The sequence below is a fragment of the Alosa sapidissima genome, chromosome 4 (assembly GCF_018492685.1).
Source record: "Alosa sapidissima isolate fAloSap1 chromosome 4, fAloSap1.pri, whole genome shotgun sequence".
Classification (NCBI taxonomy): Eukaryota; Metazoa; Chordata; class Actinopteri; order Clupeiformes; family Clupeidae; genus Alosa; species Alosa sapidissima.
Window position 1 is genome coordinate 30,929,729 of NC_055960.1, and position 22,030 is coordinate 30,951,758.

The 22,030-nt window shown below is 44.4% G+C and overlaps 3 protein-coding genes across 4 annotated transcripts; all 3 read left to right on the plus strand.

The window, feature by feature from the left end:
- The first annotated feature begins 450 nt into the window (after window positions 1–450).
- fbxo42 (F-box protein 42) lies at window positions 451–11,174 on the plus strand. 2 transcript variants are annotated; one of them, XM_042089649.1, is made up of 10 exons: window positions 451–627; window positions 1,786–2,067; window positions 2,311–2,427; window positions 3,403–3,537; window positions 4,536–4,689; window positions 6,298–6,408; window positions 7,834–7,930; window positions 8,325–8,381; window positions 8,960–9,076; window positions 9,307–11,174. In XM_042089649.1, the coding sequence occupies exons 2-10, from the start codon at window positions 1,791–1,793 to the stop codon at window positions 10,375–10,377; spliced, it is 2,136 nt and encodes a 711-aa protein (XP_041945583.1). In that variant the 5' UTR covers window positions 451–627; window positions 1,786–1,790; the 3' UTR covers window positions 10,378–11,174. The 2 variants fall into 2 exon arrangements, with proteins under 2 accessions (XP_041945583.1, XP_041945582.1); XM_042089648.1 differs by having other exon boundaries at window positions 451–618.
- Window positions 11,175–11,774: 600 nt separating this feature from the next.
- slc25a34 (solute carrier family 25 member 34) lies at window positions 11,775–17,224 on the plus strand. The gene is made up of 6 exons (XM_042089650.1): window positions 11,775–11,878; window positions 12,218–13,182; window positions 14,428–14,493; window positions 15,641–15,793; window positions 16,024–16,158; window positions 16,436–17,224. Exons 2-6 carry the CDS (start codon window positions 12,706–12,708, stop codon window positions 16,616–16,618), a joined length of 1,014 nt encoding a protein of 337 aa, XP_041945584.1. The 5' UTR covers window positions 11,775–11,878; window positions 12,218–12,705; the 3' UTR covers window positions 16,619–17,224.
- Window positions 17,225–17,433: 209 nt separating this feature from the next.
- LOC121707305 (transmembrane protein 82-like) lies at window positions 17,434–21,321 on the plus strand. The gene is made up of 6 exons (XM_042089774.1): window positions 17,434–17,649; window positions 17,790–17,862; window positions 18,169–18,355; window positions 18,649–19,066; window positions 19,654–19,841; window positions 20,471–21,321. Exons 1-6 carry the CDS (start codon window positions 17,583–17,585, stop codon window positions 20,510–20,512), a joined length of 975 nt encoding a protein of 324 aa, XP_041945708.1. The 5' UTR covers window positions 17,434–17,582; the 3' UTR covers window positions 20,513–21,321.
- Window positions 21,322–22,030: the final 709 nt, after the last annotated feature.

Genomic DNA, 22,030 nt, shown 5'->3' on the forward strand with positions numbered 1-22,030 from the left:
GTAACTTCATAGACCTAATAGACCTAATACAAGAAATAACGCTCACTCATATGAAATAAATGACTGATTTGCACGAGTGCACGTTTTTGACATTAGTATAGGCCCATGCCTTTTAAACGCTGTTACAACAGAGTTGTAGGCCTAGACCTAATATTTCTCTTTCATTTTTGACACCAATGATGACACTGTACTGAGTAGGCTTCAATACAAACGTTGTCCTCTTGGACAGCCTGTAAATGTAAATGGTAGGATATGAGGCTGGGCCTACTTACCTAAATTATATTTCAAGACTGCACAGATCTGGAAAGTATAAACTATTCAAAACGTTTCTAACAACAAAATAAGTTTTACTTTTATTTTCTGTATCCTTATACAACTCTCTAAACACTTGTAAATAAGGTATTTCAGGCTTTTATGATGGCTTTTGTCAAAATGTTTTCATGACGCCTAGCTGTAGCAATATGCGTGCGCGCTCACGAGTCCTCGCGGAAGCTGCTGCCAGTGGGGAAGATGGCGAATGTTTTGAGACTGGTGATTTACTACTGTAGCTGATAAAGGGAACTACCATAGAGCGGGTTACACAAGTAAACAGAAGGAGAGAGAGAGAGTACAACAGTGGTAAGTACGGTGAGTCAAATTAACAGAAATTCCAGAACTAGGTACAGAAAAATAGGTGTCCATCTTGATTTGTAAGCCTCCGTTAGCCTGTGCAGCATGCTAGCCACTAACGTTATAGGTTAGTCTGGTTCAGGTCTAACAAGCTAGCTTTCGGCCTAGCTAACCGGCAGATTTGTTATGAGCAAGCTAATGTTGGACATACCAAATACCGGGACTGTGTATGCTGTCCCACACACCTTTAATAACTGATATTTGCTGTTGGGTATTGCGGTTATACCTGATGACAGAATCATGTTCCGTGCACAACGGCAAAACACTTAACGTTACATTGTGCAAAGTCCCTGCCCCAGCCATCGCTAGCTGCTGGCTAACGTTAGCTGATTTTGTTAACCAAATAACCGTTTCCGTCAGCCTACTTCAAGTCAGGCGAATGGCAGTAGTTCAAATGTTCATTTGATCATTGTGGTTACATGTTAAATACGAGGGAGTTAACGTTATCTCACCGTTAGGTGCTTCACGCATTTTAAGTATCTAATTTCCTAAGGTGTGCCTGTATCATTCTAGTTACCATGGCTGACAAGCATGGTAAGCTAACTTGGTTAGCTATATGTGAGTACAACACAACAACACATAATATCAATTAAACCTACCTAAAATATAAGAACTGAATGTTAAATGTGTGGCTATCTCGTGACGTTAACTATTTATCGAGCATTCAACACGGGTCAAATTCTGGGTCTGTTGTAAAGATTTACGTCAATGTCATGAAGAAAATTTACGTCTATTTTCATCTTGTAGATAGACAGGCAATATTGTTATTCGTATGTGGCTGCCTCATCGATAAACTTGGTCTCACAAAGCACTTTGTTGATCTTGTTAGTGTGACTTACCAGCATCCATATACCTCTCTAAAAACGGAAGCCATTTGCTTGCAATTATTTTTAAAAGGTATGAGTGCTTATAAACATAACGTTAGCATTACGGAGTTGGATCTTCATTTCGACCAAATACATGATACTGAAAGAGAATAGACGCTTACAGAGTGGTATTGTTTTATAATCATACCTGAAGCAACTGCGTATTCATTTGAGTGATGGTTATAGTCTTATTATTTCTTCTATTTTTTTTCTTCTTTTTCTTTTCCTAATATTTCTTCTATTTTATCAGGCAGTATGTCCCGCTCCTCAGACAGTGAGGATGGCTGCTTTGTTGCCATGGATACAGAAGAGGGTGGGGTGGGGTCAGGGGACACCAGTGTTGGCATGAAGGTGGGGGTAAGCGCTGAGGAGCAGAACGGGCAGAGCATGAGCCAGGACGAGCCAAGGAGTCACAGGGCCATGGTGGAGCTTCCAGAAGAAGTGCTGGAGTACATCCTCTCCTTTCTTTCACCATATCAGGAGCACAAGACTGCTGCTCTGGTCTGTAAACAGTGGTATCGTCTCATCAAAGGTGAGGACAATCCAGTTGAAGGAGCATTCTTTAAAAAGTGGTTATGATACTGTATAAATGCTGCTGTTAGTTTTGCATGTGGTAGTGATACTTTTACATATTTTTACTTGACTGATACTTTTACTTGGTTGCATGAGGCTATCGTTTTGTAAATGTAAATGGTGGTTTGGGCTTACATCCTTGGGCAGTTTGTATGTATGTGAGAATCGAGGTGTCATATTCACACCTTCTCTTTTTTCCCAGGTGTAGCATATCAGTGTTACCATGGTTTCCTGAGAGCTGTCCAGGAGGGGAACATTCAGTGGGAGAGTCGCACCTACCCGTATCCTGGGACGCCAATCACCCAGCGGTTCTCGCACAGTCAGTATATATCGTTGTCTCTGGTCACCCTGTCTACTGGCTGCCTAGGATTTTCCCCACCTTTCACCTCACTTTAAGAGTCCATTTTGCATCAATGTTTCAGATGCTGTACTTTGAAAAGCGCAGTGTAGATGTCCAAGGCAAACTAATAATTTTAGTAGTCACACATTAATTTCTAAGATTCTCCAGTCTCATATATTGGACATGATTGGCTTTGCTGTGAATTCTTGTCTGTTAGGTTTGTTCTCTGTGGAAGTTATAACATAAAACAACTTTAAAATCAGGTCTTTATAGAACAATATGTTACAGTGTAAGGCATGAAGCGTTAATGAAATGAAGCACTAATTTGGTGGCCTTCAGGCATTGGCATCTGTTTGAAAATGATGCCGCACTTCGCTGCTTTGTCAGTAAGTTTGAAGTAGCGGGATCAATATTTGTCCTGTTCCTTGGCTGCATTCACACCAGGCCGTTAGCAGGAAGTGCTAATTGACAGGGAAGCAGGCCTGTGTGAATGAGGCTGTATTGTCATTCAAGTCTCATCTTGTCAATATGGCACCTTCTAGTTTTCCTGAAGCAGCCAGTAAAGCAACACAATCAGTTTTGATGTGTTTTATATATATATATATATATAGAGAGAGAGAGAGCACTTCTGAAGTTTAACATAGAACCTCTTTTGGTCTTTAACCAATGAGATGTCAGATACAATGTGATAGGTTTTCATTTGCCAAAAGTATATTTGTGCAATATGAGAGGGTGTGTGTGTAATGGAGACAGTAGTGCTCTTTAAGAAATAGATTATCACCGTTCAACAATGCAGACCCAAAAGGTACAGGGTAAAGGTGTGTAAGGAAGACGGGATATCTGATCTCATTTGTTTGGCTTTTGTTGCTTATTTATTTATCAAGAATTGTACACAGTGATTTAGAAAGCTTTAATGTTTCCCCTGTGTAATGAAACTAACTTGGTGTTTTGTAGGTGCGTGCTATTATGATTCCAACCAGTCCATGTATGTGTTTGGTGGCTGCACTCAGAGCAGCTGCAATGCTGCCTTCAATGACCTGTGGAGGCTCGACCTCAACAGCAAGGAGTGGATCCGCCCTTTGGCTTCAGGTATATGCTGGCGGCAGGACAGCCTCTTTAGGCATTCACCATCAATTATTGAGACAACAGTCTCTTCAGTATTTGGTACATCAGCTATTTGGCACTTTTTGACACTTTAACAGCACTATTTTCAAACTGTAAAACCGATCGTTTTATTTTGCGTCGACAGTACTCAGTGACATCGAGAAACGGAGATCTATGTGAAAATTCGCTAGAATTTTCCCTTAAAGCTGCAGTTGGCAAGTCTGACAGATTGAGGGGACTTAGCCAAAATTTTGAATGTTTACAACTCTCATGCCCCTCCCCCACTACCACCGAGCACCCTCTCATAGAGTTTGTGCTCGTCAGTGCGCACCAGACTGTGATTGACAGTCAGATCTCACACAGGCCTATAGACCTGTAGAAGCCTAAAGAGAGGCCTCTAATGCCAGTGCACCACTGTCTGTAAACCCCTTTTGCACCCACACCACTACTTATCGGAACTCCCCCTATTACCATCGGTCCCGTATTTCCGCCGTCTTGCGTGTATGTGTCACTTAATATCCATTTCTATACAAACCAAGACGGTGGATTCCTAAAGAAATGCAGGCACCCACACCATAGGTGTATCTAAATTAGCTATGTACCAAAAATTACATTTTACCATGACAAGAAGAGCTATAAACAGTGTTGTAAGGATGCGTGTACCCATCCGCTTGGAGCTCCAGTGGAATTTTAATTTCATGACGAGAATTCTCGGTCTAACCGTTCATGTGCAGTTGAAACGGCGTAAATAGGCGAACCACTAGGCCAGCACTAACCTCCGAGCGTGGTAAACAAAATCGGATATTTCAGGCAGTAAGAAAAATGTAAGGTTCATTTATCAAATGTTATTTTGAAGTATTGAAAAACATCGTCGTTTTAGAATTTTCGAACGAAAGTGGTGATAATTGGAGGCGTTACGATAGGTGAGTTGTGTTTGTTTTACTGAAGTGTTTAACTCCATTCTGGCCCTCTCCCCTGTGCAGGCTCCTACCCCTCACCCAAAGCAGGAGCCACACTGGTGATGTACAAGGACCTCCTTGTGCTTTTTGGGGGCTGGACACGACCCAGCCCGTACCCCTTGCACCAACCCGAAAGGTTTTTCGATGAGATCCACACTTATTCGCCCTCCAAGAACTGGTGAGGGAAAACAGTGTCACAGTAAAGAAATGTTTGTTCTGACTGTTTACAGCTGACAGCTTTCCTCCTTTTGTCTTTGTTATATTTGCATTTGTCTCCTTGGTCAAACAACATGTTATATTAGAGCAGGGATTCCCAAACTGTGGTACGCGTACCAACGGTGGTACGCGAGCTGCCACTAGGGGGTATGCGAGATGAAAAGGGCTATGTCAGAAATGTGCTAAAAATTATTAATTAATTAATAATCGAATTAGTTCATCAATAATTACTAATCGGGTTATAATGATATGGAAACGTGAAATTAAAGGAAATCATTTGTAAACTCTATAGCAGGTTATGTTTTCATTAAAGAAATAAGCTACCCACAATGCATATGATTTCCTGCGGGCAGCCAGAATATCTGACCTGTTAATTTCGTGGAAGTTTAGGCTATGTAGAAGGCTACGCAAACAGGGACACTGTCCAAAAGGACTAATTAAAGTGATCGAAGAAGAGAAGCGAGAGAAACAGAGCAGGAGACCGGTAACGATGGGATGGGGGCCAGAATGATGGAGGTGGAGCGCAGGGGGGTAAAAAAAAAAGGACGAGACAGAAAAGACTGCGGGAAGAAAACAAAAGTAGCCTATGATGAGGCATATAAGGCCTCGGCTTCACTATGATGAGGCATATAAGGCCTCGGCTTCACTATGATGAGGCATATAAGGCCTCGGCTTCACTATGATGAGGCATATAAGGCCTCGGCTTCACTATGATGAGGCATATAAGGCCTCGGCTTCACTATGATGAGGCATATAGGCCTCGGCTTCACTATGATGAGGCATATAGGCCTCGGCTTCACGTGGATTGGAAGACAGACTGCCCAAAGCCACAGTGCGTGGTTTGCAGTGAGGTGCTATCTAACCAGTCTAATGTTGTTCTCCACACTGTTTTTTTTTTAGCATGAGAGCTCATAGACAAGTTGCACATTGTGATTTTGCTATTTGGTATTATATAGCGTCTATTGATGCCTAGAATGCGTCAATAGAATGTGTTACTTTTTTCGGATGGTGGGGGTACGCCAGCCGAGTCAGGATGTAGCAGGTGGTCCGCGGGAAAAAAAAGTTTGGGAACCGCTGTATTAGAGCAAAACTTTATTGCCATTCAACAGAATACGGATGCAAAGACAATAGCTTGGTCTCCATTTAACTCATTCACATATTTTAAGCGCCTTCATGAAACTCTGTGACTTGTGAACAGCTTAAAGATCAAAATGTAATCTTGTCAGGGCATAATTTACAGAAAAGTGTGATAAAATTGCAGATTTGAATTTGTGGAAATAAGTTCATTTTCATCAACTTTTATGGCATTACACGAATCAAGAGTTAATTTGCCCCCTTCTAGCGATTCCAAGTTTTTAGATTCCTGTCATGCTTTCTTATTAGACTGGCCAAAATGTGCATATAACATTATTTATTTATTTATAGATAAGATGTGGAAAAGAAAGTGTCACAGAAATGAACACCATATTGCATAAACTAGTAAGATGCTGAGCCTCACCAACTTGGTTATCTCTTACTATCTTGTTGTCCTTGTCTGTCATGTTAACCCATTTCTATCCTATCCGCTCAGGTGGAACTGTATAGTGACGACCCATGGACCCCCGCCAATGGCAGGTCATTCTGCGTCAGTCATTGACAGTACCATGGTGGTGTTTGGAGGATCTCTTGGAGCACGACAAATGTACGTAAGACCCCACACAACCTAGTACTTGAGACAAGGTGCCATATTTATGAAAAGTGTTTAGCCTGTGTTTGTCTGGCCAACATCTAAGCCTTAAAGACCCTGTAAACCAAAACCAGTGATTTTTATATCTCGTGACAGTGCGTCTTCAACTGTGCTTTATTGGCGCCTTTCGCTATAGACCAGGTTTTTCTTGGTCAGTTGTGCAATGCTTTTTAGAGTGTGTAAGATAGCGATTTTTTGATCATGCGCCAGACCACACCTTATGTTGCTAATTACCACACCCCTGGGCGCAAGGTTTAATAGAAGAATAGCGCATGGTGAAAAATCGACACTTTAAGTAAGTGTAAGATAAGAATAAGCTTTGCGCCACCTTGCACCAGGTGCACGATAGGGGCCATTACGCGAAAGTCGCCCCAAATTTCAACATGACACGTAGGAACTGTTGCTCTCCATATAAATACAAAGGCCCTGGATATCCGATGTCACTACCTAATGTATTTAATTTATTAGGTATATCTTCAGTCTGCGCTTGGGAAAGGGAAAAATAACACATTTGCTGTTCATTTGTCACAGCAGAGTAGAAATAAGCTCATAAAAGCAGCAGTGCAGGGATCCATGTATTGTGATAAGAGTCTTTTTTACCTCAGAGGACTGATCCTGAAAGGGACCACTTTCTCTGTTATTCTAAGAATAGCTTTTAGTATGAAGTCATGAAATCAGTTAGTCGCTTTGGCTAAAAATGCGTCAGCCAAATGTAATGTAATGTAAAAATCAGAAGTGAGTACCCTACATGTGTTTGTTTCTTTATCAACACCAAGTTCAGTTCTAGTGTGCATGAAGACGCATAAATGTTCTGAAATGTTTCTAATTTCTTGAAGCCACATCAGTATTTTTGAAATATAGGCTTATATCTAGACATGGTCAGTATTAAGGGCCTTTCACATCAGAAATGATAACTGGTAACGATAACAGAAGTACTGCTGTAGTTAATATGAATAACAACGTCCACACCGCATGTTATGACAATGACATCATGAAGAATGATATCATTGGGGATCTCTTTCAGAGCGATTTTAAGAACCAAAAAGCTGACAGCCAATCAGAGTTGAATTTTAGATATCACATTTTATCATCATGAGGAGAGTCGTGTAGATGCTCATATTGTTATAGTTATGTCTGTCTTTATAGTTATCGATCCTGGGGAGAACAGCCCTTTACAGCATGTTAACTGACCTGACACAGCTCTAAACTGACAAGTGTTTGACATCGAAACACCAGGGGGAACGTATGCTGTTAGATGACCATTTCACGTATTGTGGCGGAGTCCTGCTTGCCTGTGCCGCATCAGTTACTCCTCCTTCCTCCTCCTTCCAGTTGTCCTGGTGTCACTGAGTAATGTTAGCTGTGCTTTTGGTTATGCAGGAGTAATGAAGTGTGGGTTCTGGATCTGGAGCAGTGGTCCTGGTCCAAGCCCAACATCACTGGCCCCAGTCCTCACCCCCGCGGCGGCCAGTCACAGGTGAGCTACCATTCAGTTGCTCGATCCAGAGTTCCTAAATCTTGAGACTGCCTTCAGTGCCACATGCACTGTACCATGTCATCCATGTCCTCCAATGTCATCCATGGTAATGGCTTGACTGAGTTGTGTTGCAAAAAAAAAAAAAAATTTAAAACAATGCTAAAGGTAGCTTTGAACAGTGTTAAAATGTCAGTGTTAGTACTTCATGGTACTGCAGTGGCATATTTTTAGTAATTAATTGACTGAAATTGATACTAGAAATAAAGCGCTGAGGTGAGCTATATGAGTAGATTCACTTTGCTGCAACACAGCAGAAATATAATCCCCCCCCCTTCTGTGTGCTACCTTTTCTAATATTTGTTGCCGTGCTGACCTGCCCATTTGTCTTTCACAGATTGTTATAGACAACGAGACATTGCTTATCCTGGGAGGATGTGGTGGCCCTAATGCTGTGAGTAGTCTGATCATTCTATACTGTGTGTCACTATCAGTCTCTCTGTGTTTGTCTTTAGCTGACTTGATCACATCCTTTTTCTTCCTGTACGCTTCTGTTGTTGTTCTGGTTAATCTTGAGTCAAATGAAGTGCAAAGTGTATTATTTTGACCCGAATGCATTTGTTCCTGGCTGCAGTGGTCATGTGTGTAGTACATAGCTGAGTATAGTGCTGAGTTCTTAAGTTCTCTGTCTCTCTCTCTCTCTCTCTCTCTCTCTCTCTCTCTCTCTCTCTCTCTTCCTTCTGTCTTCTCTCTCTCTCTGTCTCTCCCCCCTCTCTCTCTGTCTGTCTGTCTCTCTCTCTCTCTCTCTTCCTTCTGTCTTCTCTCTCTCTCTGTCTCTCCCCCCTCTCTCTCTGTCTCTCTCTCTCTCTCTCTCTCTCTCTCTCTCTCTTCCTTCTGTCTTCTCTCTCTCTCTCTCTCCCCCCCTCTCTCTCTCTCTCTTTCTCTCTCTCTCTTTCTCTCCCCTCTCTCTCTCTCGCTCTCTCTCTTCTCTTCTCTTCTCTCTCTCTCTCTCTCTCTCTGTTCTTCCCTCAGCTGCTGAAGGATGCCTGGTTGCTGCACATGGGCACCCCGGCGTGGTCCTGGCAGCAGCTGCGTGTGGAGAACGAGGAGCACGGCGCCCCTGAGCTCTGGTGTCATCCAGCCTGCAGGGTGAGACTCGTATGGCAGTGTCTGTTTCACCCTCTCATGTTACACACTCACATTCTTCCTCTTTTCCTCTTCCTCATTTATTTCTCCTCCTCCCTCCCTCCCTCCTTCTTGTTCCATTGGTTCCATCGGTACTTAGTTTTTCAGCGCCTCCACCTTTACTCTCTTTTGCTGTGCCCTCCTGCACTGTGTCTTCTCTCTGTGATTGTGTATTTCTCCCTCTCTGCCTGTAGGTGGGTCAGTGTGTGGTGGTCTTCTCTCAGGCGCCGTCCGGTCGCGCCCCCCTGAGCCCCAGCCTCAACTCTCGGCCTTCTCCCATCAGTGCCACCCCCGCGCCGCTGGGGCCCGAGCCCCCGTCCCTGCGCTCCCAGTCCCCCGTGCGCAGCGGGGCGGCCGGGGTGGTGCTGGGCGCCGTGGAGGAGGCCCCCTGCGTCAACGGCCGCTGGGGGACGCTGCGTCCGCGGCCGTCCCCGCGCTCCGGCGCTCGCGAGGGCAGCCCCTCGGCCTCTTCTCCGCAGCAGCAGCCCTCTCCTTCCCAGGGCCCCGACAGCCCGCCGCTCCCACCGCTGCTCAACGGTTCCTCCCCCTCGCCACGCACCAGTCCCGCCCAGGCCGCCTCCCCTCCCTCCCGGCCTCACGCCCCCTTGGACTACAGCTGGGACTCGCCCCCTCCCTCCTCCTCCTCCTCCTCTTTGGCCTCCGCCCCCGAGCCTCTCAGCACCAATGGCCTGCACACGCCACCTCCCTCTGTCTCTCCTCGCACGCCCCCCGGGGCCGTCTCCCCCGCCGCCCTGCGCCGGGGCCTGGAGGCCGTCAAAGCCCTGTCGTCTTCCTCCTCACCCTCACCCTCACCCTCTCCGTCCTCCTCCTCCTCCTCCTCGGCGGCAGCTACAGCAGGGGGTGGGGCCTTAGCCAGCCCGCCCCCTTCCTCCTCCAGTCCTCCGCAGGCTCCACCACCCACTGACGGACACTCCATCCCACCAATCGCCCGGCGGCAGCTGGGCCACCACCCGCCCCAGAGCCTGAACGTGGGCAAGCCTCTGTACCAGTCGCTCAACTGCAAGCCCATGCAGATGTACGTGCTGGACGTGTCTCGTGCCAAGAGTGTGGGAGCGGTAGCCTGGCGCGTCTACGGCAGCGGCGGGGCGCCGGCCGCGGTCACCGGGCCGCCCGAGACCAGTCTGCACACGGTGGTGCAGGGCCGCGGGGAGCTCATCATCTTCGGCGGCCTCATGGACAAGAAACAGAACGTCAAATACTATCCAAAAACCAACGCCTTGTACTTTGTGCGCGCCAAAAGGTAATGTAGCAGGGCAGGAAACAGACGGACGAGCAGACTGACACTAACTTGTACCTGTGGGTTTGGGAGAGTGTAAAAAAAAAAGAACAATGGATTCCACAATTTAATGAAAGATGAGGGGGGATGTTCCCTCCATTCAGCCCGGCAAGGGAATTTAAACTCGCCTTTACCTGGAGAGGGAGGATCTTGGGGAAATAAAAAGAAGAAATGTCACTAAACCCTGTTCATCTCCTTTCCTACACTGTTAACCTCTAACAGACATCTCCGTTTGCTCAACTTGTTTGCTCAGCAGTATCAAGAATTCAGTACATTTAAAGGACACTCACAAATGAAAGACCCAGATCCTGAAGTGATGGTTCAAATCACTTTCCTGGCTCCCTCGTGTGTGTGTGTGTGTGTGTGTGTGTTTGTGTGCATGCTTGTGTGGCTGTCCGTGTAAGCGAAGGGTGAGAGCTTTGTGTGAAAGTGTTTCTAATGTATAACACCGTGTGAGTGTGTTTGTGTGTATCCTCTTTCTGTGTGCAAACGATTTGATGGAGAGGGGAAAGAAGATCAAATGAAAGGACAGCACCGGACTACTACCTTGCTTTTTTATCACTTTCAACCTGCATTGTTTACATTGAACACTCCGTGTGAATGTGTGTTTATGTGTGTTGTTTGTTTGTGTGAATGGACGAGTTTTTGCGCGTGTGTGTGTGTGTAAAAAAGCAGTGTGCTGGCGTTTTGGAAGGGCAGGGGTGGAAGAGGGGTGTTGCAGTGAAATGTAAGCAAAGTCAAATAATAAAGGCCTACATGTCTTAACTGTATTTTTGACTTTTTAAGTGAGAAGAATGAGTTCGGTCCCGATAGAGTTGACTTGTCCGTTTTATATTTTCATATGTGATTCTGCTCAAATATTCTGTTTCCCAGACCACTGGCCATAGATGAGGCTGTCGTTAAAAATTGCTGCCTTAGTGACTGAGTAAACACCAGCCAGTGATGATGATGTGTGGGTTCCCATTTAATCCGAACATTTCTGACGAGTGAAATGAGAGCATGCATGACCCTATGCACGCTTTCCCCGAGAAATGGTAAATTTTGTTCGTAAACAATAATATTTTTGTCATGCACAGGCCTATAAGTAGACTAGTAGTTTAGCGCTCATCTTATGCATGCTTTCCTAATGAGAAACGCGGGTAGTTTCTCTCCAAGGAAAACGCTATGTCCTTTCGCTCTCTACGCAACAATAACAACGTCTCATTTATACACTATCATACAACCACCCACCTCTGTTCCATAACCTTTTACCCAGAGAATTTCTATAGCAGTGAAGGACGGGCAGGAGCAGGAAACGATTGGTCTGACACTTAGGGAAGAGGGTAGTTTATTCTAGGACATAGTGATGATTGGACAGAAATGTCTATGGGCGGGACTTTGGGGACTGGAAAGTATTGAATGCACATGTTTACCATCGCTCGCTGCTACAGTGGCACAACCAGGGAGGAGAGTGAGCGGCTACAGTACAGGTAAGCAGGCTTGCTTACTAGCTAACTGAAAACGTTTTGAAGTTACTGTCGATACAGGACTAACTCTTTACATATCCACACTGTTTGTATACTCCCATAAAGCACCTGAGTTCGGCTGACTGCTACTCGTACGAGTTTCATGTGACGTTAGCGTTGTTCTGTATGTCACACTACACTTTGACTGAAGGCTAATTGTATAAGAAAACCCTTCAAATAGAATATGACAACGCTGCTATTATGTAAATTATTCTTAAATTATAAGAATATAAGATTTTTTCTCTACTATGGTTATCTCATTACGTATTATAATCACTGTTTCCTCTGAAATGTTGCCTGCAGATCTCTAGAGTAGCCTAAGGAAACTTTCAGGAAGACCTGTTTAGGCACTGTCTACAGCTGGCCTTCCAGAAATCATTGAATCTTTACCTTTGACTACGATGGTGGAGTCAAGTGATAGTTTGGAGCCAGACTTGACTGGATAACTTTCATGTCATCTCACTTTGATGACCCTGAAGACTGTATGCAAGGATTCTAGAAGAAGCATGTGGATCAGGATATCTGAAATACCAAGTATTAGTGCAGTGGTCTGCTCTAATGCAGGATCAGTGTGTCAGTTATGACCACAGAGTGCTGACAACAGGACTGGGACTACTATCATAAGGACACAATCACCAGTTTGTACATCACTGATTATCTCAGGGTTTCACAAATGTTGTAAAGCCCTCATAACAAAAGCCAGGGAATTCTCTGACGTGTAGTCAGCAAACTGGATTTTATCAAGATCAGAGGCACTAACTCTCCTTGTGACGTCAGAGACATTTCGTAAGATGACGACAGGCACCCTGCTGGACTATCCAACCACAGAGTCTCCCTTCAGCAGTCCTCCAGTCGCCATGCCAGCTCTAAGCCGGGCTCCGACGCAAGGGCCACCCCACCTTTGGCCCCCTCTGGACTTTGTGCTGGGCGCACTGGCCTGCTGTGGAGCCTGCGTGTTCACGAACCCCCTGGAGGTGGTGAAGACACGCCTGCAGCTGCAGGGCGAGCTGAGGGCCCGCGGCTCCTACCAGAGGCACTACCGGGGCGTCCTGCAGGCTCTGTGGGTGGTGGGCCGCAACGATGGTCTCCGTGGCCTTCAGAAGGGCCTGAGCGCCGGTTTACTCTACCAGGGCTTCATGAATGGCGTGCGACTGGGCTTCTACTCCTACAGCGAGGCGGCTGGGCTCACCCAAGCCCCAGGAGGGAACATCATGGCTGGAGCCGTTGCGGGAGCCCTGGGGGCCTTCGTGGCATCACCAGCCTACCTGGTGAGTAAACCAGACAAGGCGGTCAAGTAGAAGTGAAGCCTGTTGATTGCAACTCTGAAGATGAAGTGCTGAACTAATTTGGGGAGGGCATGTTTAAGTAGTTCCATTCATGTTTATGGTAGCGAAGAAAAGGCCCTTTGACAAATTTGGTCTACATTTCTATTGGAATGTGCTGTTATGTGGGTCAACGTCTGGGTTTTAAAAGCAATTCAGAGGTAATTATCAGTTAATTATATCAGTTAACAATAATGTTGACTAAAACATGGAGTCGTAGCAGCCTCTGATATATATATGTACTGCTTAAAAGACATAAAGTGATGCAAAGATATCCTGAGAGATCTACCAATATGGACAGGGTCTTGACTTTTACTCACCTCTTTAGGTCTTTGCTTTATTAACAGTGTCCAGTACAATTACAGTTATGTACAATTGTCCAGAACGGCAAATGCAGAATTTAGTCATGTTTTCCAGGATTTTTCATGTGTGACTTAATGTTTTACAATCTAGTAGGTCCTTATCTGAACACCACTCACAGAGGTCGGGTCTTGTAAGGTTACATGTCTGAAATTCTGCAGGTCCTGTTGTTGATGTTGACCCATTTAAAATTCTATACGTGTGTATGTGTATCTGTATCTGGGTCAGACAAGATATCCGGCATATACACATATCCAGTAAATGTGACTTTGTCACCCTATCTGGCTTCTCCAGCATTCAAGGCTTCCATAGGCTCGGGTGACAGAGGAGGCTGATGTGATGAGATGTGTACCTATTTTAAGGGTCCTTTGGCAGGTGTCCAAGCTGTGTGTATGTTTGTGTACTTCAATATAACGTGCATGATTTCCCGCTCTATAAACTGCCAAGTAATCTTTAGCAGAGCACTCATGTCATATGCTAATATAGCTATCAGGAAGAGAAACATTATCTCACAAGGATCTCACTGTATGAAGTCACGTGGGATAGATGACATTTTAAATTTCAAAACTGTAAAGTAGTAAAAATAATATAGATCAAAAAAAGTAAAGATTGAAAGAAGCATTGGAGTGAGCAATCTGCCATAATCTAAACATATCAGTGTTATGCAACAGCCACACCTTACTCTTTATTGGCAGACTGGCTCTATGGTTGTTAACATTGAATGACTGTAGCACAGAGCATTCCACAGAGAGCCTGTGGTAGTTTTACACTAGTCTACATGCACACAGAAAGCTAACACTGTGTCTCATTGCTGACTTTCCCCTCTTAAAGGTCAAGACACATCTTCAAGCCCAAACAGTGGAGACTATTGCTGTGGGTCATCAACATAACCACCAGGTGAAGTAAATGGTCCTTTGATCTACATATATGGCCAGAGGCTCTGTTATTACAGGACATCCAAATATCTGTCCATATTTGCACTCTGTGTGCAGGGATGGCGTCTCGTTGAGAAACAGAGTTCCAGCAGGCCTATATCTGAACGTGTTAGACAGGTGCTGCTGGGCATGTGTGTTTCCTACCACAAGACAAATGCTTGTGACACACCTCCCACAGTCTTCTAGCTGTAGCCAATGAGAGGGTTTCAAAAAGAGGCGTGCGCCTGGTTTGTGCTGTGGCTTTGGTTTGTCTTGTCCCTGAGGTGAACTTTGGCCAGGCTTGGATCGCATCACAGATACCATTTTTTCCCCTTCATTGCGTAAACAATTAGTTTACTTACTGTAGCCTCTTACTGTTAAGTGATTGAATTATTTACTTCAATAGCTCTGTATGTTTATAGTATAGTACTATGTACATAGAACGATCTCCGATCAATCGGTTTGATTCCGACCTGCAGTATTTTCCTGATCCCACCTCATATCTCTCTCCCATTCGCCTCCCCTCTCTCTCTCTCTTTCTTTCTTTCTTTCTTTCTTTCTTTCTTTCTTTCTTTCTTTCTTTCTTTCTCTCTCTCTCTCTCTCTCTCTCTCTCTCTCTCTCTCTCTCTCTCTCTCTCTCTCTCTCTCTCTCTCTCTCTCTCTCTCTCTCTCTCTCTCTACTGTCCTATGGACCTAAAGGCAAAAGCCCAAAAAATATGCTTAAAAATTGCAATTAAAGGGGACCCATTCAGAAATACCCCACACTTCTGTGTTAAAGCGCGGTCTTGTGGCTTCATTTAATTATGATTGAGTGCATTCTGTTGTACAGGACATACTGTGTATTCACTTTAGCACAGTGATGTTTAGTTGTGTAAATTGTGTCTTTATGTCTTTAAAGCAACCAATTCCCTGAACACCTCTTTTATTCTGGAACTCCTGATGTGTTTAGCCAGATTTACATGAATTTAGAGGGGACATGCTGCATTAAACCTGAAATGACTTGGTCTATAATTTTCTCTTTCACAGATTTATAAATAGCACACATTTGTCAATTGCTAAACAGACTTACAGATTTAAACTAATAATCCTCTCTTTCTCTCGCTCTCTCTCACTGTCTCTTTCCCTCTCAGGGAGTGTCAAGTGCCTTTGCTTCCATCTACCGTCGTGAGGGGCTGGTGGGACTGTGGAGAGGGGTGAACGGAGCTGTGCCCAGGGTCATGGTGGGCTCAGCTGCCCAGCTTGCAACCTTCAGCTCGGCCAAGGAGTGGGTCTCTCACACAGAGGTGAGGTCATGGGCCCCAGACACACAGATCTCTCACTTTCTGTAGATTCACCAAAATAGTTTTCATTTGCCCCGAGTGTGAAGTTGTAAGAATCATTATCCTTTTGAGCTCTTGGTGAATGCACAGCACAAGGATATTCTGTGCCTCCTGAAATTAGACATTTGTCTTTCATGGCATTATTGCTGTTCTTGCGGAGTCTTTGCTAACTTAATGCACATTGTCTCCTACAGTGGTTTCATCCAAACAGCTGGCTGGTTGCCTTGACCGCTGCTATGCTAAGTGGTCTTGCGGTGACCATCACGATGACCCCATTTGATGTGATTAGCACAAGACTTTACAACCAACCTGTGGATGAGTTTCGAAGGGTAGGGTTTTCATATTCCCTTTTCTTAATTGGGCTATCTGTGTGTCAGTCGGTGCCTTGTGTATTGAGATGACCTATATGATTTCCCCTAGTAACTTTTGTACAAAACATTAAACATGTCTCTCAATTCCATAATGCTTACACATTTTTGTTTAAATTGCACTGCCACGAATACTTCTTGCATCTGTCTTTCTTAGTCTTTCTACTCTTTCTAGCCTGTTTCGTTCCGTTTGTATTTACCTCTCCTTCTGTCTTTCTCTGTCATCCCTGATGCTCAGGGCCAGCTGTACCGGGGCTTCCTGGACTGCATGCTGAAGGTGATGAAGGCCGAGGGCCCGCTGGGCCTGTATAAGGGCATCGGGCCGGTGTTCCTGCGCCTGGCCCCCCACACGGTGCTCAGCATGCTGCTGTGGGACGTGATGAGGCAGAGGGCGCTCCAGTACCAGTTGGACTCCCTGTGAAGAGCTGTTGAAAGAGAGTCATGCCGGGGTGGGGTGGGGGGGGTTGTCAGGAACCACGCTCGCTTGTCTAGGTGCCGAGGTTATGGCAGCGCAGCTGCGCCTTAGTCTGAGCACTCCAGTTAAAGACACTCTCAGGGAGAATGTGTTACAGGATCACGCTGAGAAAGGGAAGGGAAACTTTTCTTGGGGCCATTTAATTTAGCCTCATGTTCATTTGGTAGGTCTCTCAGGATTTCCTTGTATCATTTTGTCTTTTAAGCAGTACATACTGAATCACAGGGTGCTACATCTCCATGTTTTAGTGAACATACTGATAATTACCTCTGAATACGTCTTGGACTAATAATAAAGCTATAATGAACACAACTCATCATAAAACGGATGCAATCCTCCTCTCTGTGCCTGACCTTAGAATGAGTACACTGTCATGTAACAGGCTAATATGATGTATGCTCTCCCTGAAGATAAAGATGTGCTATATTCATTAGTAAAATGGAGAAAATGATATGCCGATATGCTTTATGTATTGAATGAAAAATGTAAATACTAATTATCTATAAATGTTGATATGTTAATCACTATGTATCCCCCTTAATAAAGATTTTGCTGATATAAAAATGTGTTGATGGTACTTTATATTAGAAAATATAAACCAATAAAATATATACTGTACAAATACAGAGCACCATTGATAATCAGTTCTTTAGCGAGACTGAAACTCATTCTCAGTACACTCTGAAAGAAAATACAAGGCAAAAGAATGGTTATCTCCTTTGAGTTGAGTAATGTCCTGACCTTTGTAGCTTGAGATAGATAGTGGTAACATGAGCTCTGTGATCAGTGCTATGAAATGGGTGCATGTCTTTGAAAAGAGTATTCTGTTTTTTGATGAAAGGATCCTTGATGATTGAATCACTTGTCCCACATAAGAGCTGGACTAATCACCGTTTGTTATACTTGAATCATGACTTTTGGTGCTGTAATGGTGTGGCTGCCGATGGAGGACAATCCTGTGGTTTCCATTCTGCTAGGTAAGTGAGTGGGGATGTTTCAGAATGAATATAAAAATAATCAAGGGAGAGCTCATGTGATAATGTTTGCTGCTGTATTAATATATACATTTCAAAAAGTATACATTATGTCCTGTAGTTAATGACTCTTTTGTTATCAGGAGTGGTTGGGGCTTGTGGAACAACTCTGATGTGTAATCTGTTACGGGTTAGCCTGTTCGTCCGTTGCACAAGGTGATTTTGCAGTATATTTTATTTAAGCAATAAAAACCATAAAACATTTTGAATTGTTATGTTCTGTAACCATTATAATAACATTGATGATATGAAACATTGTTGCCAAGTTTTCAAACCTTTTCCAGGCTTTCATGCAAAACTGTTGTTGTTTAAAAAGTCTACTCTCAACCCTAAATATCCAACATTTGTATGACTTCTTGAGTGCTGGGACTGAAGAGTGAGACTGAAACAGCATTATTAGTTACAGTGATATAATACACTTGATGGGATCTGACCAAATGTCTCTTGACTTGTACTCCTCAGATACACACCAGCAGATGGCACTTCTGAGAGACCAAATGGTGAAACAAAGTCGATTGGTCGCCTAAGCAGTGGAATCCAATTCATTCTCCTCACAGGAGTTCTTTCTCTGGTGGGACCTCGCGTCTCTTCCCTGATAGTCCTGGAGTTCTGCCTCAGAGCTGTCCTGGCCTCACTCATTTTTGGACAGGCAAGATTCCACAAAACCCACATTAACCACACAAACTTATACAGTCCTGGGGTGATACAATAATTGCTACACATAATCATTCCACCAATGGTTTTATCTCAAGGCACTATAAGTCACTGGTCACATTATGCTTGTAAAGAATTTCTCTCGTTATCTTGTGTCTATCACCACACAGTTTTCCAGCTCAAACTTTTGTATTGTAATACAATGCTGTGGTGGCCCTTCATATTACTGCTGGAGGAACATCTATTTTGATCTAGTTAGATTGAGACTCTCTCTATCTACTCTATTAGGGAACCCTGCATGAAGTCACCAAGCAGTTCCTGATCCAGTGCCAGTTCTCGCTGGGCTGTGCGCTCACCTGCACTCTCCAGTACCTCCACGGAGAAGCCCCGCACCGCGGACTCAGCCTCCTGCTGGCCGCCGGCCTCTGCTGGTTCCTGGCCAGGCAGGGTGAGCGCCTGTGGGCTCATGTAGGGCTGCTATACCCCAGGCACTACTCTCAGCGTGACTGCGGCGTCTGCCTCACCCTGGTCTCCTCTCGGGACGCTCTGCTACCTACGCTACGCCGCAGTGTTGTCATGATCTTCACTCTAGCCAGTGTGGCTGCCACTGCTGTGGTGAGTCAGCACTTCCTGTTGGGGGCGGAAGACCTGAGGTTTTGGACACCAATGACCCTGTGCTACATCTTACTATTGCTTCGGGTATTGGGTAAGTGTGCGTGCGTGTGTGTGTGTATGTCTGTCTGTGTGTCTATGTCTGTGTCTGTGTCTGTGTCTGTGTGTGTGTGTGTGTGTGTGTGTGTGTGTGTGTCTGTGTGTGCATGTGTGTGTGTGTCTGTGTGTGTGTGTGTGTGTGTCTGTGTGTGTGTGTGTGTGTGTGTGTGTGTGTGTGTGTGTGTGTGACTGTAACCATTCATCAACCAACACCTTAGACAATCAGCTCAGAACAACACCTTAGACAATCAGCTCAGAACAAAAGTTCTTTAAAAAAAAAAGCTGTTCATGGTTCAGAGGCTTTGAATGCATATGGGAGCCTTATCAACATGATAACATCAGGTTATAATAAGCAAGTAGAGTGATGACAGGGAATGAGCTTTTCAGAAATGCTGCCGGGGAGAAGATTCCCCAGCTTGTGTTCACTCCATTCTAATTTATCTTGTTTTAATTAGTTGAGGAAGCTAATAATCATATCATCACATACAACAAGTAACCACAAGATGCATGGAGATGAATAAAGAATGAACTTTGATCCTATTGCACCTTGTTGAGTATAGCTTTGTTTCTGTCTTTCCTCAGAGGACCAGCAGAGCAGCCCAGGCGGCCAGGCGATGCTGCGGTCGGCAGGGCTCCGCGTGGTGACCCTGTTTGTGTGGCTGCTGATGGTGGGGAACTTCACCGATGTGCTCCAGGTGCTGTTCTGCTTCTTGGGGGAGAGTGTGTGCCTGCTTCCCTCTCTGGGCCTCCTGCGTTCCACCGTGCCACCGGTGAGTTAGTCAGCCTCTGTGGATGGCAGTCAGATTTACTAACAGATATAAGCAACTCAATGACAGACATAGTTGGAACATGTCTATGTACATGCCCAGGTACCACTTTTGTAACAATCCTGTGCCCTTGTCCCTTTTATAGCAAAGTTGTCAATGTTAAAAATAAATAAATTTAGGACAGGAGCACTGAAGTTCACTGTGACTTACAAATGCTGCAGTGATCTCAATGCCCAGAAATAGAATCACTAATTTGTCAAGATTACAAGCTCTTTTGGAAGTCAAAGACAATTCAACATGCTACCAAGTGTTAGCTATAATCGACTGCAGGCGTTTTTCTTAACTAGGACAAGTGCACTAATAGCTACTTTCTGTCTATAAATATATCCTGCAAGGCAGTAAGTTGGTAATTAGAAGGGGAAATCAACTCACAGCACTGCATTTAAGTTTTGGTCCCCTGTAATACAGGACATAAACTTGGTTGCTATTGTTTTTGTTTTGGCTCATTGTGTTATTTATTTGTTACTTTCGTTGTGTAATTGATAATGACGTAAAACATATTTTTATGTAGACCTGCTCTCTATGCTATGGGTGTGTTTCTAAAGGCTGTGTTTATCCCGTTCCTTCTCAAGGAAGATGACAAGGATCCTCATGGCCCACCATCCTCTGAATGACAAGAACAGGCTTCCTTTTCTCACACAGCCAACTGTGGCATGACTAACTGACTGAACCCATTGCACAAGACCGCTATACTCCTGTACATGGTGATGTGGTCCCATGTTCATGCTCTGTAATGTGGACTCAACCTGTTTTATCTACAGGCCGTGCAGGCATATTATGTAACTCTTCACTCATTAACCAGGTGGAATGGCATATGGGTGTGGCACAGGTCCTCGTAGGGCCAAAGCTCTGACAATGACAATGACTCAAACTCATAAAGCAGGACCTCTCCACTGCCACAGGAAATCATTCTTTAAAGACACAGGCTTACAGTCTGTGATGACAGGAATAGCATGGAATGCCATGGGTAAATGGGACTCCAGAAAAGTGGTTCCAGAAAAAATATAGCATAAAACACAAAGGAAGAAGGTTAGAGTTAGAGGACATTGTTAAGAGAACTGGTCTGTGAACAAAGAGAGAACTGTATGTCAAGGCCACACTGTTCAGACTGTTCATAAGAGCAGCCTACTGCACAGTCAGCAGAACCATCCCAACAGAAGAAGACTCTTGTGCAGTAATCAACCTCAGCTCCTGGCTGTTTCAATCATGAACAAGGAAATGTGGTAACTATCTCAGGCTCCCACTAAACTCCATGGTCGGCATGAATGGGGAAACACCATACAGTGGTCTAAACATTTTGAACTTCTTGTAAAATTTCAGGTGTTCGCGGGATTCAAACATTTAATAACAAAAGCATCTACCTCAATAAACCATTCACACACTCAAATAGTGGTTTGGTAGGATGGTGTGAGTTTGATTTAGAGCACTAATTTTGTTTTCTTGTGTTAAATGCAGCTGTGGTCCAATGTACACCTTGATAACGTGATTACATTATTGGGGGGGGGGGGACGACACATTTTCTAGAACATTCACAGTACCTTGATGCGTTCAGTGTCAAATTAAATGTGAAAACCTCATTGACTGGTCATATTTATTATCAGTGATAGAATGGGGTGTTTGGATTAGCTTTTGTAATTACCGTCTGTATGGTGAAGAGAAAATACAGAAAAGACATAGAGGGCTCTATCTTAACGACAGAAAACAGAATTATGAAAACGCAAAGCGTAAGTAGCTTTGTGGGCAGATCCCGGGCGCTGTTGCTACTTTACCGGCGGGATAATGACTGTTGCGCCCGACGCAAATCTAAAATGGGGTGGTCTGAAGTAGCTACATTAGCCTACCTGTGGAGGGAAAATTCCAATATGCGCTGACTGCAAAATAGGAAAGACAAAAGCATGAGTATACAAAGTCAATTGCCCTGGAGTGCAAGATAGAGCCCATAGAGAGAATGAGACACACTACCGTATTTTAAAGACAAATACAACATACTTTTAATGTGACTCAGTTTAAACACAAATGTGAGTCTGCGCACACACACACACTTATGTGCTATGACTCATTTTCCTCACACACATCGAGCTTACTAAATTAACAAGGACAGAATCATATCTCAACCAGCAGTATACTCATGC

What these genes read in the sequence shown, in the direction of transcription:
- fbxo42 (XM_042089649.1), top strand. Translation starts at nt 1,791, where the DNA reads ATGTCCCGCTCCTCAGACAGTGAGGATGGCTGCTTTGTTGCCATGGAT. An exon ending in GTGGTATCGTCTCATCAAAG is followed by an intron (nt 2,068 to 2,310) that starts GTGAGGACAATC and finishes CTTTTTTCCCAG; the next exon opens with GTGTAGCATATCAGTGTTAC. An exon ending in CCCGCGGCGGCCAGTCACAG is followed by an intron (nt 7,931 to 8,324) that starts GTGAGCTACCAT and finishes TGTCTTTCACAG; the next exon opens with ATTGTTATAGACAACGAGAC.
- slc25a34 (XM_042089650.1), top strand. Translation starts at nt 12,706, where the DNA reads ATGACGACAGGCACCCTGCTGGACTATCCAACCACAGAGTCTCCCTTC. An exon ending in TGGCATCACCAGCCTACCTG is followed by an intron (nt 13,183 to 14,427) that starts GTGAGTAAACCA and finishes CCCCTCTTAAAG; the next exon opens with GTCAAGACACATCTTCAAGC. An exon ending in CTGTGGATGAGTTTCGAAGG is followed by an intron (nt 16,159 to 16,435) that starts GTAGGGTTTTCA and finishes CCTGATGCTCAG; the next exon opens with GGCCAGCTGTACCGGGGCTT.
- LOC121707305 (XM_042089774.1), top strand. Translation starts at nt 17,583, where the DNA reads ATGACTTTTGGTGCTGTAATGGTGTGGCTGCCGATGGAGGACAATCCT. An exon ending in TGTGGTTTCCATTCTGCTAG is followed by an intron (nt 17,650 to 17,789) that starts GTAAGTGAGTGG and finishes TTTTGTTATCAG; the next exon opens with GAGTGGTTGGGGCTTGTGGA. An exon ending in TGCGTTCCACCGTGCCACCG is followed by an intron (nt 19,842 to 20,470) that starts GTGAGTTAGTCA and finishes TTCCTTCTCAAG; the next exon opens with GAAGATGACAAGGATCCTCA.